The sequence below is a fragment of the Nymphalis io genome, chromosome 19, assembly GCF_905147045.1.
Source record: "Nymphalis io chromosome 19, ilAglIoxx1.1, whole genome shotgun sequence".
In the NCBI taxonomy this organism is placed as follows: Eukaryota; Metazoa; Arthropoda; class Insecta; order Lepidoptera; family Nymphalidae; genus Nymphalis; species Nymphalis io.
Window position 1 is genome coordinate 3,466,984 of NC_065906.1, and position 13,237 is coordinate 3,480,220.

At 32.3% G+C, this 13,237-nt stretch overlaps 1 protein-coding gene across 2 annotated transcripts in view; it reads right to left on the minus strand.

Moving 5' to 3' along the window:
- The window catches only part of LOC126775758 (uncharacterized), a 508,990-nt gene that overhangs the window by 199,181 nt on the left and 296,572 nt on the right, over nucleotides 1–13,237 (minus strand). For both annotated transcript variants that reach the window (XM_050497841.1, XM_050497840.1), the window contains exon 2: nucleotides 10,188–10,554. In XM_050497841.1, coding sequence (XP_050353798.1) covers nucleotides 10,188–10,554 — 367 coding nt within the window. The remainder of the gene's footprint in view (nucleotides 1–10,187; nucleotides 10,555–13,237) is intronic.

Genomic DNA, 13,237 nt, shown 5'->3' on the forward strand with positions numbered 1-13,237 from the left:
CTTCCGCCTGTAGAGCCCTTGCGCAAACTGACTATAAACATCGACACGACCAAGTGAGCGCCATCATACATCAACATCTCGCGCATAAACATGGTTTTATAATAAAGAAGACTCCATATTGTAAATACAAACCCAACACTATACTAGAAAATAATAGTTACAGGATATATTGGGACAGAACTATAATCACAGATAAAACAATACATTTCAATAGACCCGATATCACATTTCATGACAAAAGCTATTCCTAACACCCATAACATACAGTCGACAATTTCGGAAAAGCTCAGTAAATAAAAAAAGATCTAGCAATCGAATTGAAACGTCACTGGCGAGCAAACACCATCCATATTGTTCCCATTGTCATATCAGCAACTGGAGTCGTACCTAAAAGCCTACAACGTAGCCTTGATATGTTACAGGTTTCTCAAAATACTCATAATTTACTCCAAAAGGCAATCATCCTGAACACATGCCGCCTCACTCGCAAGTTCCTTACGACTTCATCTATCTCATCTTCCTATACAATCACCTAGAACCTACTCGCGCTTGGCTACGGCCTGTGTGTTTAGGTTTTTGTTACCTGAGGAAATGTGAAATAAAAATATAATAATAATAATAATATCCTAGGACATTTTTCACACATGGCCATCTGATCCTAAACTAAGCTTGTACAGAGCTTGTGCTATGGAAACCAGACAACTGATATACTACATATGCTATTTTTCTTTTGTAAATACATACTTATATAGATAATTACAACCAGACTCGGGACAAACAGATATGTTCATACACACAAATATCTGTCCTGGGTGGGAATCGAACCCACAACCTTCGGCTTGAAAGGCAAGCATCCACCAACCACGCCAACCGGCTCGTCAAATTCGATTTATGTAAACTGTATAGACTGAGCGATCGTAAAAAGTTTGAGAGCACAATTTATAATAATCAAACATTTCTCAAACCAAAAATCGAAATAAATTAGGTGCCAATGTTATTATTTCCTTAATCTAAAATCTAAAAAAAGTTCAGTAACTTTTTCTCCTCTGTTCGTCAACTGATATTCTTTTTTATACCAGATAACTTCCGCTTCCTTATTACTCTTGAAGATATTAATGTTTTTATATGAAAAACGAAAATATAATTCTATATAAACAATATAAATATATCTGTATTTTAATTACTTTATTTGAGTATTTCAATTTAACATTTCAATAGATACAACTTTGGGAGATCAATATCTTAACACAAACATATAAGTTCAAAGTGACTTATGGAAATATAAAAAGAGTTTAACTAAATCAGTGTAAGAGTTCGAAATTGTTTCAATTGAATTTTATTTAAAATTCGAAATTCGAACGAGAAAGATTATAATGCTTAGTGCATTCAGCAGTGCAGTTCAGCTAAAATTCGTTTTGTATAAAATTAATTTTCGCTTTTGATATCGTCAAATGAGACGGTGTATTTGTTAATAGATACTTATTAATGAAAACTTATTCGGGTGGTATTTATGAAATTCGCTTCAGATGTAGTTAGTTTCGAATCAATATAGATAAAGTTGCGTTGTAGCTTGAGGCTGATTGTTGTTTGCAGGATTTGAGCCGCTTCGCTACGCACGACTCGCGATTAAGGCTGCTCAACCGTTAACGATCCGCTCAGGTGCAACGCGCGCGCGGCGATCACTTTTAGTTATTTTATTCGACAGCACACCGTTAGATGCGCTTATTTTATGAGTTATTAGTTGCGTAAATGAAAAATTATGATGAAGCACGTGTATAAAATCCGTAATAGATGCGGTTTACATTGGTAATTTAAAATCATATTTGACGGTAATTTGTTTGATTATAAAATACCGAATCAATTTACGTTTACATTTTACGTCACGTCAAAAATTCTACGGTCCTATGCACACCAAGGATGAAAATTGAACAAGGATGAATATCGGTTAATAGGACGCATAGCGGCATGTGCTGGACGAGACACGCCTCGAGTCAGTGAGTTACGTACACACCTTTGGATAAAGTAATAGCCTGTAAATGTCCCACTGTTAGGCCAAGGCCTTCTCTGTTTTTGAAAATAATATATACAAAAAGAAGAGAAATAAACATATACGAGTACCATAGAAAACTTAATTCATTATCGCGCTCTCAAAACTTAGTCTTATAATTTGGTCCAATCATCGTCGTAATCAAACCCATCACACAAAGTTTCGATATAGAAGTTGAAATTCATTAAAAATATTTAGAATATGCGAATTATGATTATAAATTATATTATTGTAATTATATGTATCATCGCTTAAGTATTGCACTAAAGATACTTTGGATATAAGTCTTTTTTTTTATAGAATAGGAAGGTGGACGAGCATATGGGCCACCTGATGGTAAGTGGTCACCAAACGCCCTTAGACATTGGCATTGTAAGAAATGTCAACCATCGCTTATAGCCAATGCGCCACCAACCTCGGGAACTAAGATTTTATGTCCCTTGTGCCTGTAATAACACTGGCTCACTCACCCTTCAAACCGGAACACAACGACATCAAGTAATGCTGTTTTGCGGTAGAATATCTGATGAGTGGGTGGTACCTACCCAGACGAGCTTGCACAAAGCCCTACCACCAGTAAAATTTCTTTAGTCAGTAAAATCTATTTAGTCACTTAGGTTTCAATAAATCAATGTTTAGTTACTTGAACGCGAGCGACACGAACGAAATATATCCTATCGTTACATGACATATAGTTTAAATTACGAATCCATTCTAAAATATTATACAGACGATACGAACTTATCAATAGTATATTCTGCCAAACATTTGAATTTCTATCGGAGTTTGGCGAAGCCTCAGAGTTTTGTTAGTGTTTATTTTGCATTAAAAATTTAGCAACTTGCAAGATTCGAAAGCGATAAGTATCTCGTTGGTAAAACAAGTTTAGAGTTATGTGAATGTATGCACGAGTTTGAACGCTTCGCCCGTATCAGCCCACATTGAACTTTCGAGCTTTTTAAACAAAACAAATTTGTCTACAGTCCACTAACACAGTTTGAATTTTCCATAGGATTTTATTTCAGATAACGCTCTCGATATTGTCAACGTGGAGATTGAATACGAAGTACAGTTTGACTATCCTTTTGAACATTTGATTTACTCGAAAAATAAACTACAATCTTTGCTGAGGTTTTTACTTGGAGAAGTTTATTACAATACGATTATACTGACCACGACTTTGAGAGAGTTTTGTTACTATAAATAGATAGAAATAGACACATAGATATATATACATAATATCGATACGTTATTCTTCACTGTGAAGGATGAATTTATATAAAACTTATATATTTAGATAAATATTACAAACATTTGCGATCAATCAAGTCGAAATTATTAAGAGGAGCAATTTAAATTGCTTTGAATACTTAATTACGATGACAAAGATGTATACAGTTTTTGGTGTATCATCTTCTGGGCAAGATCGTCTGGAAAGACCCGCGCTCACTTATTCTTTCATCAAGCATTTGAAAGGTAAATGAAGTGGCATTAATAACAAGTACACTGCAGAGTAAATCAATGTGTGAAAAATTATATAATTTACATGTCTTTAGTCGAAGCAAAAAAATGGGACTGAAAAAAATAGGCAATGGTTTTTCTAGCTAATTTGCTGCTGCGCGGGCACTGAAACAAATTTAAACAATTTTTCACGCCATAAATTAACCACTAAAAATTGTGTCTTAAATATTGTTATACTATGACAGTTATCTTCGAACCGCAAATGAGAGGTGCGAAAGAATTTGCATTAAGCTGTACCACCAGAGCAAACATTCTAAATATGTATTTAAGTCTATAGCCTATTATATATTTATATATTTTGTAGTCTATATATTCAATTCGAACAAAATCTCACAATTACATTCAAAATCATATACATCAATAATTTTATTTATTTATTAATTATATGTTTTAATATCCTATCCATGGACCATTAATTCCACAACCTTAACCTTTAGATGCCGATTGCACACATTTTCAAGTCTATACATTTAAATATTTCAAATAAAATTGATTATGAAAAAATTCAACCTTAGTAATTTATTGTGTAACATACAACTTTTGCATATTCATACATTGGGAAGGCCGGAGACTCTTTTAGTACATATGACCACTGTTACGAGCCCGCGTTATGTAATCGGATCACGTTGTTTCAAACACATACTGCTTAGTACTACCCATTTGCAATTCAGAGAGAGTTCAAACACTAGTAATGATAGGGCTGTGAAATTAACTAATCAATTTATTTTTGTAAGATTATCGGTTTTCTTTCGAAATATTATAGTACGAAATGTTTGAATATTTCCAAAAAAGGATTTTTCTATTGATGAAATTAAATATAAACGTTTTAATATGTAGACCCTTATTGAACCTTGCGTAGGCATCGGGTAGCTAGTAAATAAATAAAAAGAACGAATACGGTCAGTTTATATGGAATTTATATTAAAAAATGAGCTTCTTGTACTGATTATAAAGCTTATGCGATTAATCTTTGAAAATAATATATCAAGTACTCGGCCCCGTTTTATATTATCGTAATATTATATATACAATTAATTATATATCAGGAACTCGTGTTGCCTGACATACATTGTTTAGCATACAAAAAAGGGGGTAAAGTATATTCAAGACTTAATTTAGAAAAAAATAATTCGCCATAAACCGAGATGGCCCAGTGGATGTGGTCATCCACTTGGATCTTAAACGAAGACAAAAAGTTTAAACTTGAGCAAATTAATTATTAATGTTTTGCGTTTTGGAATACAACTCCAAACTTTTTTCCTTAATAACAATGAACGACTCGACGAATGAATGAAAGACTGCCCAATGGAATATTTAAAAAACTAGCATTCAAAAGTGTATAAAAAAAAAACGAAACAAAGTTGTAATAAATGTAAATATATTTAGGGTATAACAATGCGTATGGTAACTTCTATAAACTAATTTGAGCGGGTATTGTATAACAGCTTGGGTGCGAAAACCACATACAAGAAAAGTTTCAATTCAGATCATTAGTGAAGTTGTTTATGATTAAACACAATTTATATTCTATTTTGAATTTGGAACAAATTAGATTGTCTACATAACATATATTATATGTGATTATTTGATTAAATGAACCAGATGGTATTGCGGCAACACGCATCGGTATATCAAAGGATTGTAGTGTAACGGCCATTTTGTTAATGTATTTGAAAGCATACAAGTAACAGAAGTAAAAAGTTTTTTATGTATTTTTCGCGTCAACTATTCATTCGGAATTCATACATTTACGTTGCACTCAAAGTCGAATTTGATTTAGCAATCAAATTCGACCTCGTTGCGTCAAAAAGTAAAAAAAAAGGTTGGTGAGGGTGTCCTCCTCTAATTTTGGCCACCGCAGCCAATCTTGAAGACTAGCACGTGATATTATAGTTCAAATATGATTGGAACATAGATCAGCTTCTAATCCGCCTCTCTCTCTTATAATTTAACGGGATAGCAATACGATACGAATGTAGAAAGGTCAAACGCAGGTAAGTACTGCTTACTTTCTGATACTGATTTGTTATTAAGAATATCTTTAGATAAAATTATAATATACTATTATATCTCAGGATTTGAATTATTAACAGAACCATTACAAAAGCCACTTATTTAAATATATTTTTTCCAAGCCTTTGATTTTATAGTACGATTTATGAAATTAGAGTTGACGAATTTAAATAAGTCCATTGGGGAAACTAACTTAACTAACTTTACTATAAACAGTATTTTGGCACCCGAATAAAATTAATTATTGAAATTAATTTCTTTTCCGTTCTCGAATGTAATTTACTTAAGCATATATAATAATAATTATAATGTCCTCCAGACCGATTTCGATCACGGCGGCCAATCTCAAGAGTGATTAGCCAACTGCACAGGAGATATTATAGTGCACAAGTGTGTGCGCAAACACAGGTGTACTCTCTATTCACTAACTCTTATAATCCGATGGGACGGCAATCCGACACGATCGGAAAGAGTTCAGGCGCAGGATACCAACGGCTTTCCGTGCTCTCCGAGGCAAAGAAGTGTACACACTTCCAAATTCCAGACTCCGGGCTGCTACTGAGAATTTTTTGACAGAAAAACCCAATAACTTTTTTTATTAGACCTCCGGGTCTGCGGCCTTACATCAAGCCACAAGACCAACGAGGCAGTCAACCTACAATACATAACAAAACGTCACACACATCCGTATACATACGTTACATATTTAATATCTGAACATTTAGTATCTACCTGATTTTACTTAATTCGAACAACCTTTTCATTATTTATTTACTTGTTGAATTGTAATTATACATAGCAGTGTTGTCTCTTATTGTTTTTATTATTATTTAAGGCTTCTGATTTATATAAGTACGAACAATTTATACTTTTAATGGCGGTGAATTAACATTGCTGTGTTAAGAGATTGACTTTAAACAGACCGTAAAAAATAGTGTTTCTTTTATTAGCTTCAACACTTGAGCACTTTGTAGTACAGTGCACAGCACGAATGAATGCAATCTAGTGAGGGAACGGAATGCTACAAGTACTTTTTATTGTAAGTGATTTAATAAGCTAAACACTTTTGCTATAGCGTTATATGCGTGAGCTTTATTACAAAATGCCAATTTCAAATGATTGCATTTTATTATAGTTTTAGAATACAGGGTAAAATAATAGATGGTATTTATACTTGTAATTTAAATCACACATATTGCATTACATATATATATTGTTTAATATTGGTCAGTTTAAGTTCAAGAAATAACTGCAGTCAACAGTTCATGATAATTTGGTTAATTGTATCTCCAGATAGTCCACGATAAGTAATTACTTAGTAACATTACCAAATTATAATTGACAGAACCCAACCAACTTATAAAAGAGCCTAAGTCATAGTCAATGGCTTGTAAAGGTGGATAAAAATTTACTTTACTTTACTGTACTTTGTATTGTTGTGTTCCAGTTTGAAGAGTAAGTAAGCCAGTGTAATTACAGGCACAGGGGACATAACACCTTAGTTCCGAAGGTTGGTGGCGCATAGGCGATAGAAGCAATGGTGAACATTTCTTACAATGCCAATGATTATGGGCGTTGGTGACCACTTACAATCAGGTGGCCCTCCTCTCGTGCTCCTACCTATACTATAAAAAAATGTCTATTATTTACACAAACAAGACTTTATTTAGTATAATTATTAAATAAATTCCATAAAAAATCTTAAAAATATTAATAATCATTATGAAATTTTCAAATTCTTAAATATTTATCATTCAATTAACATTTAAGCAGTCGTTCTTTTTACCTCACTTCGGTCATAGTCTTCAACAGAACGTGATGTGAATAACAATTAGTTCAGTTCCATAATTTGATATTTAAATGTTCAAACTTCAATTGGATTAATGTAAATTAAAATGTGTTACTGTTTGAAGAAATTATTTAATATTTATTAAATATCTTGTAATGATCAATTTACATATTAGTTATCTCAGTTATATGTATTATGTATCTTAGCTTACACACAATATAATCCAGTAAATTTAAAAATTTGTATTCAATATAGAAGCTTTACTCTTGCTTATTTATAGTCAAAAAACTAACCCCGATTCTGAAAAAAATCCTCAGACCTCAGAAGAATCAGTGAAAGAAATGCTCGATTTCTTTTTAAATATAACAATCATATTCGCTAATCTTTATAATAAATATAATTCTTCTGTACGTGTGTATGTCACTAAACTTCTTAACAATGGGACCGATTTTGAGTGCCGATCCCACTATTTAAGTGGCGCTGCGATCGAATTTCAGGATTGTTTTATAACAAATATATTCAATTCTTCTTTCATCCGTACAAAGCCGGTACGAACAGCTACTAAAATTATATTTTTATTTAAAATTGGATAGAGGCGACCATTTCATTTCGAATTGCAAGATTCCTAAATAAACTATAATTTTAACGTTCCGTGTCTGTTAAAGCTTCTTCGTCGATATTACGTCTGGATGTTTAGAATATATATTAAAAGTCCATACTGATAAGTACAGATTCGTCTCCTTCATTCTTAATAAATGTTTAGATATTTCAATGAATTCTTAAAATATCACATTAATATTAAATACTATGAAAGTAAAGTGAAAATGTTTTGATTAGAATATTGGATATACCTAAGTTAGTTGACATTCGATATAAAAATGTTAATATCTGACTTAGCATAGTGTTTTTATTGTTTTTGTTGAAGGTATATTGAATTTTTGTTAACTGTGTTATTCCTTTTATTATTTTAGAACAAGTGATAAGATATTTTTTAATTATTTCATAAAGGCAGACAAACCAATTCATTGATCATTAACGATATACGTAAAGCGGTTGGCAGCGGATGGAGTCTGAGAGCTAAAGATCGAGCTCAGTGGCGTGCCATTGGAGAGGCCTATGTCCAAGAGTGTATGACGAAGGGTTGATGATGATGATGATGATGATAATCACCTTATGATAAAATGGTCACCCTCACCCATTATTATGATCATCACCAATCAATCACGAGATTTAATAAAATTTTAATTCATTTTAATAAATACATCTGGCGACCGAAGACGTTTCCAAAAAGTATTCTATTCGTAAGAAGACACGGTTTTAAACTGTTTTATTTTATATTATAACGATATGAAATAATATTTATATTTTATTTTTAGCAATACTGGCATATCTCGTAACAAACAAAAGTAAAATGACGGCTATATGAAAAGAATCACTGGTATGACGCCAAGACAACGTTGGCCACAAAGGCCGTTGAACCAGACTATTTCCCGCCTTCTTCCGGACTATTCTTTCAAAGGATATTACCATTTTACAAGGCATTTCTCAATTGTTTCGGTGATAGCCCCTCTTTCCTGTTGGATCAGGATTGTAGTAGCGGCTTAATAATGTAAAGCTGAATTCGTTTTCATTTTAAGGTTTGAATTATAATGATCTTTTTATATTTTATAAAATGCTTTTAAATTTTTGAGTTATAGAATTTTACACTAAAACTCATAGCTTACATAAAATTAACTAAACATTGAAGAGTATTATTTTAAATTTCATAACAAATAAAAACAAAAATTATAATTATAAATTCTCTGTTTATTATAAATAGGCACATAATTGACTAAGAAAACAGAATGATCTTTTTACTCACAATCGTAAATATGACTATCATTAATATCTTGTATTGCTATCACGATAACAATCTTAAGTTTCAGAGACTATAAAAAAACTTGCGACGCGTTTGTTTTGAATAATGATTGGCACAATTTCTAAATATCACGATATCCTTGTACGTTATTACTTCGTGCGATTTTATTTATCGTGATAATATATATACGGTTTACAGAATCGAAATATTCAGACATCAACCATTGTATTATAAATATGTGTTTTATGTATTAAAAGTATGAAAATTTTAGACCTTTGAGCTTAGCAATTCGTTCTGTATAATATATACATCATCATATATATACATATATATATCTGATATTTTACTGCAAAACAGCAGTACTTGATATTGTTGTTTTCCGGTTTGAAGGGTGAGTGAGCCATTGTAATTACAGGCCCAAGGGACATACAATCTTAGTTCCCAAGGTTTGTGGCGCATTGGCTATGTAAGTGATGGTTGATACATTTCTTACAATGCCTAACGGCGTTGGTGACCACATACCATCAGGTGGCCCATATGCTCGTCCGCCATCTCATTAAAAAAATATCTAAATAAAACATCAACGAAAACATATTTTCACGGTCAAATAAAACCGTTAATCGTAGCAATAATCTGCTTATGTTCTGTTATTACATAATGTATTAAGTTATTTGCTATATGCTTGTTTTTTTATGTAAAAGTATGTATAAATTCAGTGTTTATATTATATATTTTTCTTATAATATCAACAATTTTTAAACTATTCCTTACGTGCATACCCATAAATAAAAATAAGAAGTGTGAGTGCCAAGATGTGAGCTTATGTACCGGTCGCATGCACACATTAACGCACTTAAAATAACAAATCTTACGGTGACGTCATCTGACGTTGGAACTCTCAGTTAGCCCCTATCGCGCACCAAGCGCTGAGCTATTTACAAATCAGTAAAAAAACTTACCTGCAACCACTTGATTCTTGTGATGTTCTCCTCCGTAACACTGAGCGCCTTCCTCTCTCCCAGTTTATACGAGTCATCGTAATACATATACTCCGTGAACGTCAGGCCACTAGTGGTGTACTGCTGCGTGAAGTATATCGATATCGTTCCATTCACGATATCGTGTTCGATTATCCAACGACACTTAATCGGTACGGGAAAAGGATTGGGGAAGTTAGGAGTTTGGATAATACCAACGGGGCCTTTTAAGAGACCGCCGCATGTCTGTGGCCCCTGGTGTTCTTTAATAGGGATGTCTTCTTGAGATGTGACGATGTCAGCTGTAATGGTTATCAGTGTGATGCTGAGCAGCCGTTGCACAGTCAGCCTGAAACAAAAACGATATATAAGGCAAGAACACAAACGTTGATTAAAATTTTGGTTTTTAATGGATACAATTAATATCAGCTTATCTTGCTAATTAGTTCCGTACAGGCTTATGATTTGCCTCTATGAACTATAGCATTCAATCAAATCACTAAGCTAATTGCTGATAAATTCAATACATTTTTAAATGGTAATATAATACATTTATTTTGATGTCATTCAAATTAACTAATATCATTTATGAATAATTCAATAGATCGTATTTGATGGACATAATATGTCCAGCGTGTGTATATTCTACATTAAACCACCGTGCGATGTATTTTCTGACCAAAACTGACGTGGTCCAGTAGTTAAAGCGCATGAATCTATGCAATAATTGTGGGTTCAAACTCGGTACTACAGAATTTTTATGTGCTTAGTTCGTGTTTTTAATTTAACTCGTGCTCGAATGAAAACATCATGCAAGTTGCATGTCCGCTATATAATTTTGGAGTGTATTTATTTCTGCGAATAAGTTCGAAATCATCTGCTTAAAAGAGATGAAAGAGGTCCAAACTTTTTTATGTTATAGAGACTTTTTTATGTTATAGGTAGGCAGACAGGCAAATGGGCCTGACGTTAAGTGGTCGCCACCGCCCATTGACATTGGCTGTCAAGAAATATTAACCGTTATTTTTGTCTGTTTGATGTTATGTCCCTTGTGCCTGTAGTTATACTGGCTCACTCCCTCTTCAAACCGGAACGCAGCAACAATAATTGCTGTTGTGTATTTACATAATACTTAAATGTTGCGGGTTCAGAAAAGGATTATAGGAAAATATTCAACAGATTTGTTTATACTTTCCATTATAATCTAACTACAGTTGGGGCATTACGCGCATATGTCGGTGGAAACTAGGTCCGGACAATCTAATTTGCTAACGACATTCGCGTCCTTTGGGACAAAAATGTGTCTGAAATGTATTCGCAGAAAGTACATTTGTTGCATCGCGCATCTACTTTCAAAATTACAGAAAATATTATGTAAAAAAATTTATGTTGAAATTGTAATATAATGAATACAAATGCCAGATGTTAAGAATACCCCAGTAAAACAAACCTTCACATTTACTTTTAAGATTTTATTCTCTTCCACACGTATCTTGTTATATAATTTATTACTAATTAATATTTTACAATTCTATTACAATTTTATTTGCAATTCTTCCAATTATACTGGCAACCATCGTACGAGTCAATCTTTCCGTGTTTTGTTTCTTTTTTTATATCGCGTAGTTTTTTCCGCTCAATAATTTCCAACCAGTGTTAATTTAGTTGAAAATATTACCATTATATTCTAAAAATCTCAAAATAATTATTAAAAATCAGTAGAACCTTACAGATGTTACACCTGGAAAGATGAAAACTGACGTAGGGTGACAATTTTTGATGCGCGTACATCCTTTAAATGTTATAATTATTATACAATGTGGCGTTCCACCTTGTGATATTTTACGATCACGTTCTGCGGTGAGTTTCGAGATATTATTAAAAACTTTTCATACGACATTATTTAAATGCGTTTGAATATTACAGTCGTAAATTTTGCCCTGAAATTACGACTGCACCAATACGCAAGCTCACTTGCATTCCACCAAATCTGGTATCTAATTTATTATGTCTTGTGATACATAAAATATTATATGGTTTATGGCAAAGTTGGTAATAGATTATATAGCAGGTGGTTTCAACGCGGATTCTTTACCAATATTAAATATGTAATATAATCTTGCTTGTTTCTCATTGCAAATAAGTATATTCTGACAAATATTTACATTTTACATTAACCAAGGTAATATTGGTCCTAGTATATATACTCGTGCCCCAAGGTCTGACTTTTTCTTATTTACTAACGCTGGATAATTTTTGACAAAGGCTTATTATTACTTTCAATTAAGAATTCTTTCGAGGTGAAAGATTTTTAGTACACAAATAAAAGTTCATTTTAGTAAAACGACAACCCGTTATTGTGATATATTTAATATATGATAATTTTATTCATAAAACGTGTTAATACAACAGTCATTTACATTTTCACTGTAATTTATTTTGCTATGATTTAAATTATAACAAAATGCAATTCAGCTAAAAAATTATAAGTAAATTTGAATAATATTTTGTGAAATAAACTTTTTTTATGATACTGTGTTTTTTGTTGTTGTTTTTTTTAAGTCGTTCAAAGATTGCACAATTAGTGTATCAATTTTATATAAAAAAATGATTTATTATTTTTTGTAATTAGTTAAATAGATCTTAAATATAGTTATTGAAAAAAAATGTTAAAAGATATATAATTGCATGGAATAGTAATATTCGTTCAAATTTAATTAGGACCGGCTAATAGACTTCCTAATTGTGTGTGGTCACCACCAACCTTGGCAACTAAGACGTTATCTATTGTGCCCGTATTAACACTAGCTCACTTACCTTTCAAACTAGAACGCAACAATATTAAATGTTGCTGTTTAGCGGTAGAATGTCTGAAGACTGCGTGGTACCTACTGAGGCAAAGTCCTACCACCAAGTAAAGTGAAGCTACTTATTTAGTAACTTAGAAGACAGTAAACTTAGTAGACAGAGTAAAAATAACAATACTTTCAGCTGTCGAATAACTTTTAAACATATAAATTTCATAAGAGAGA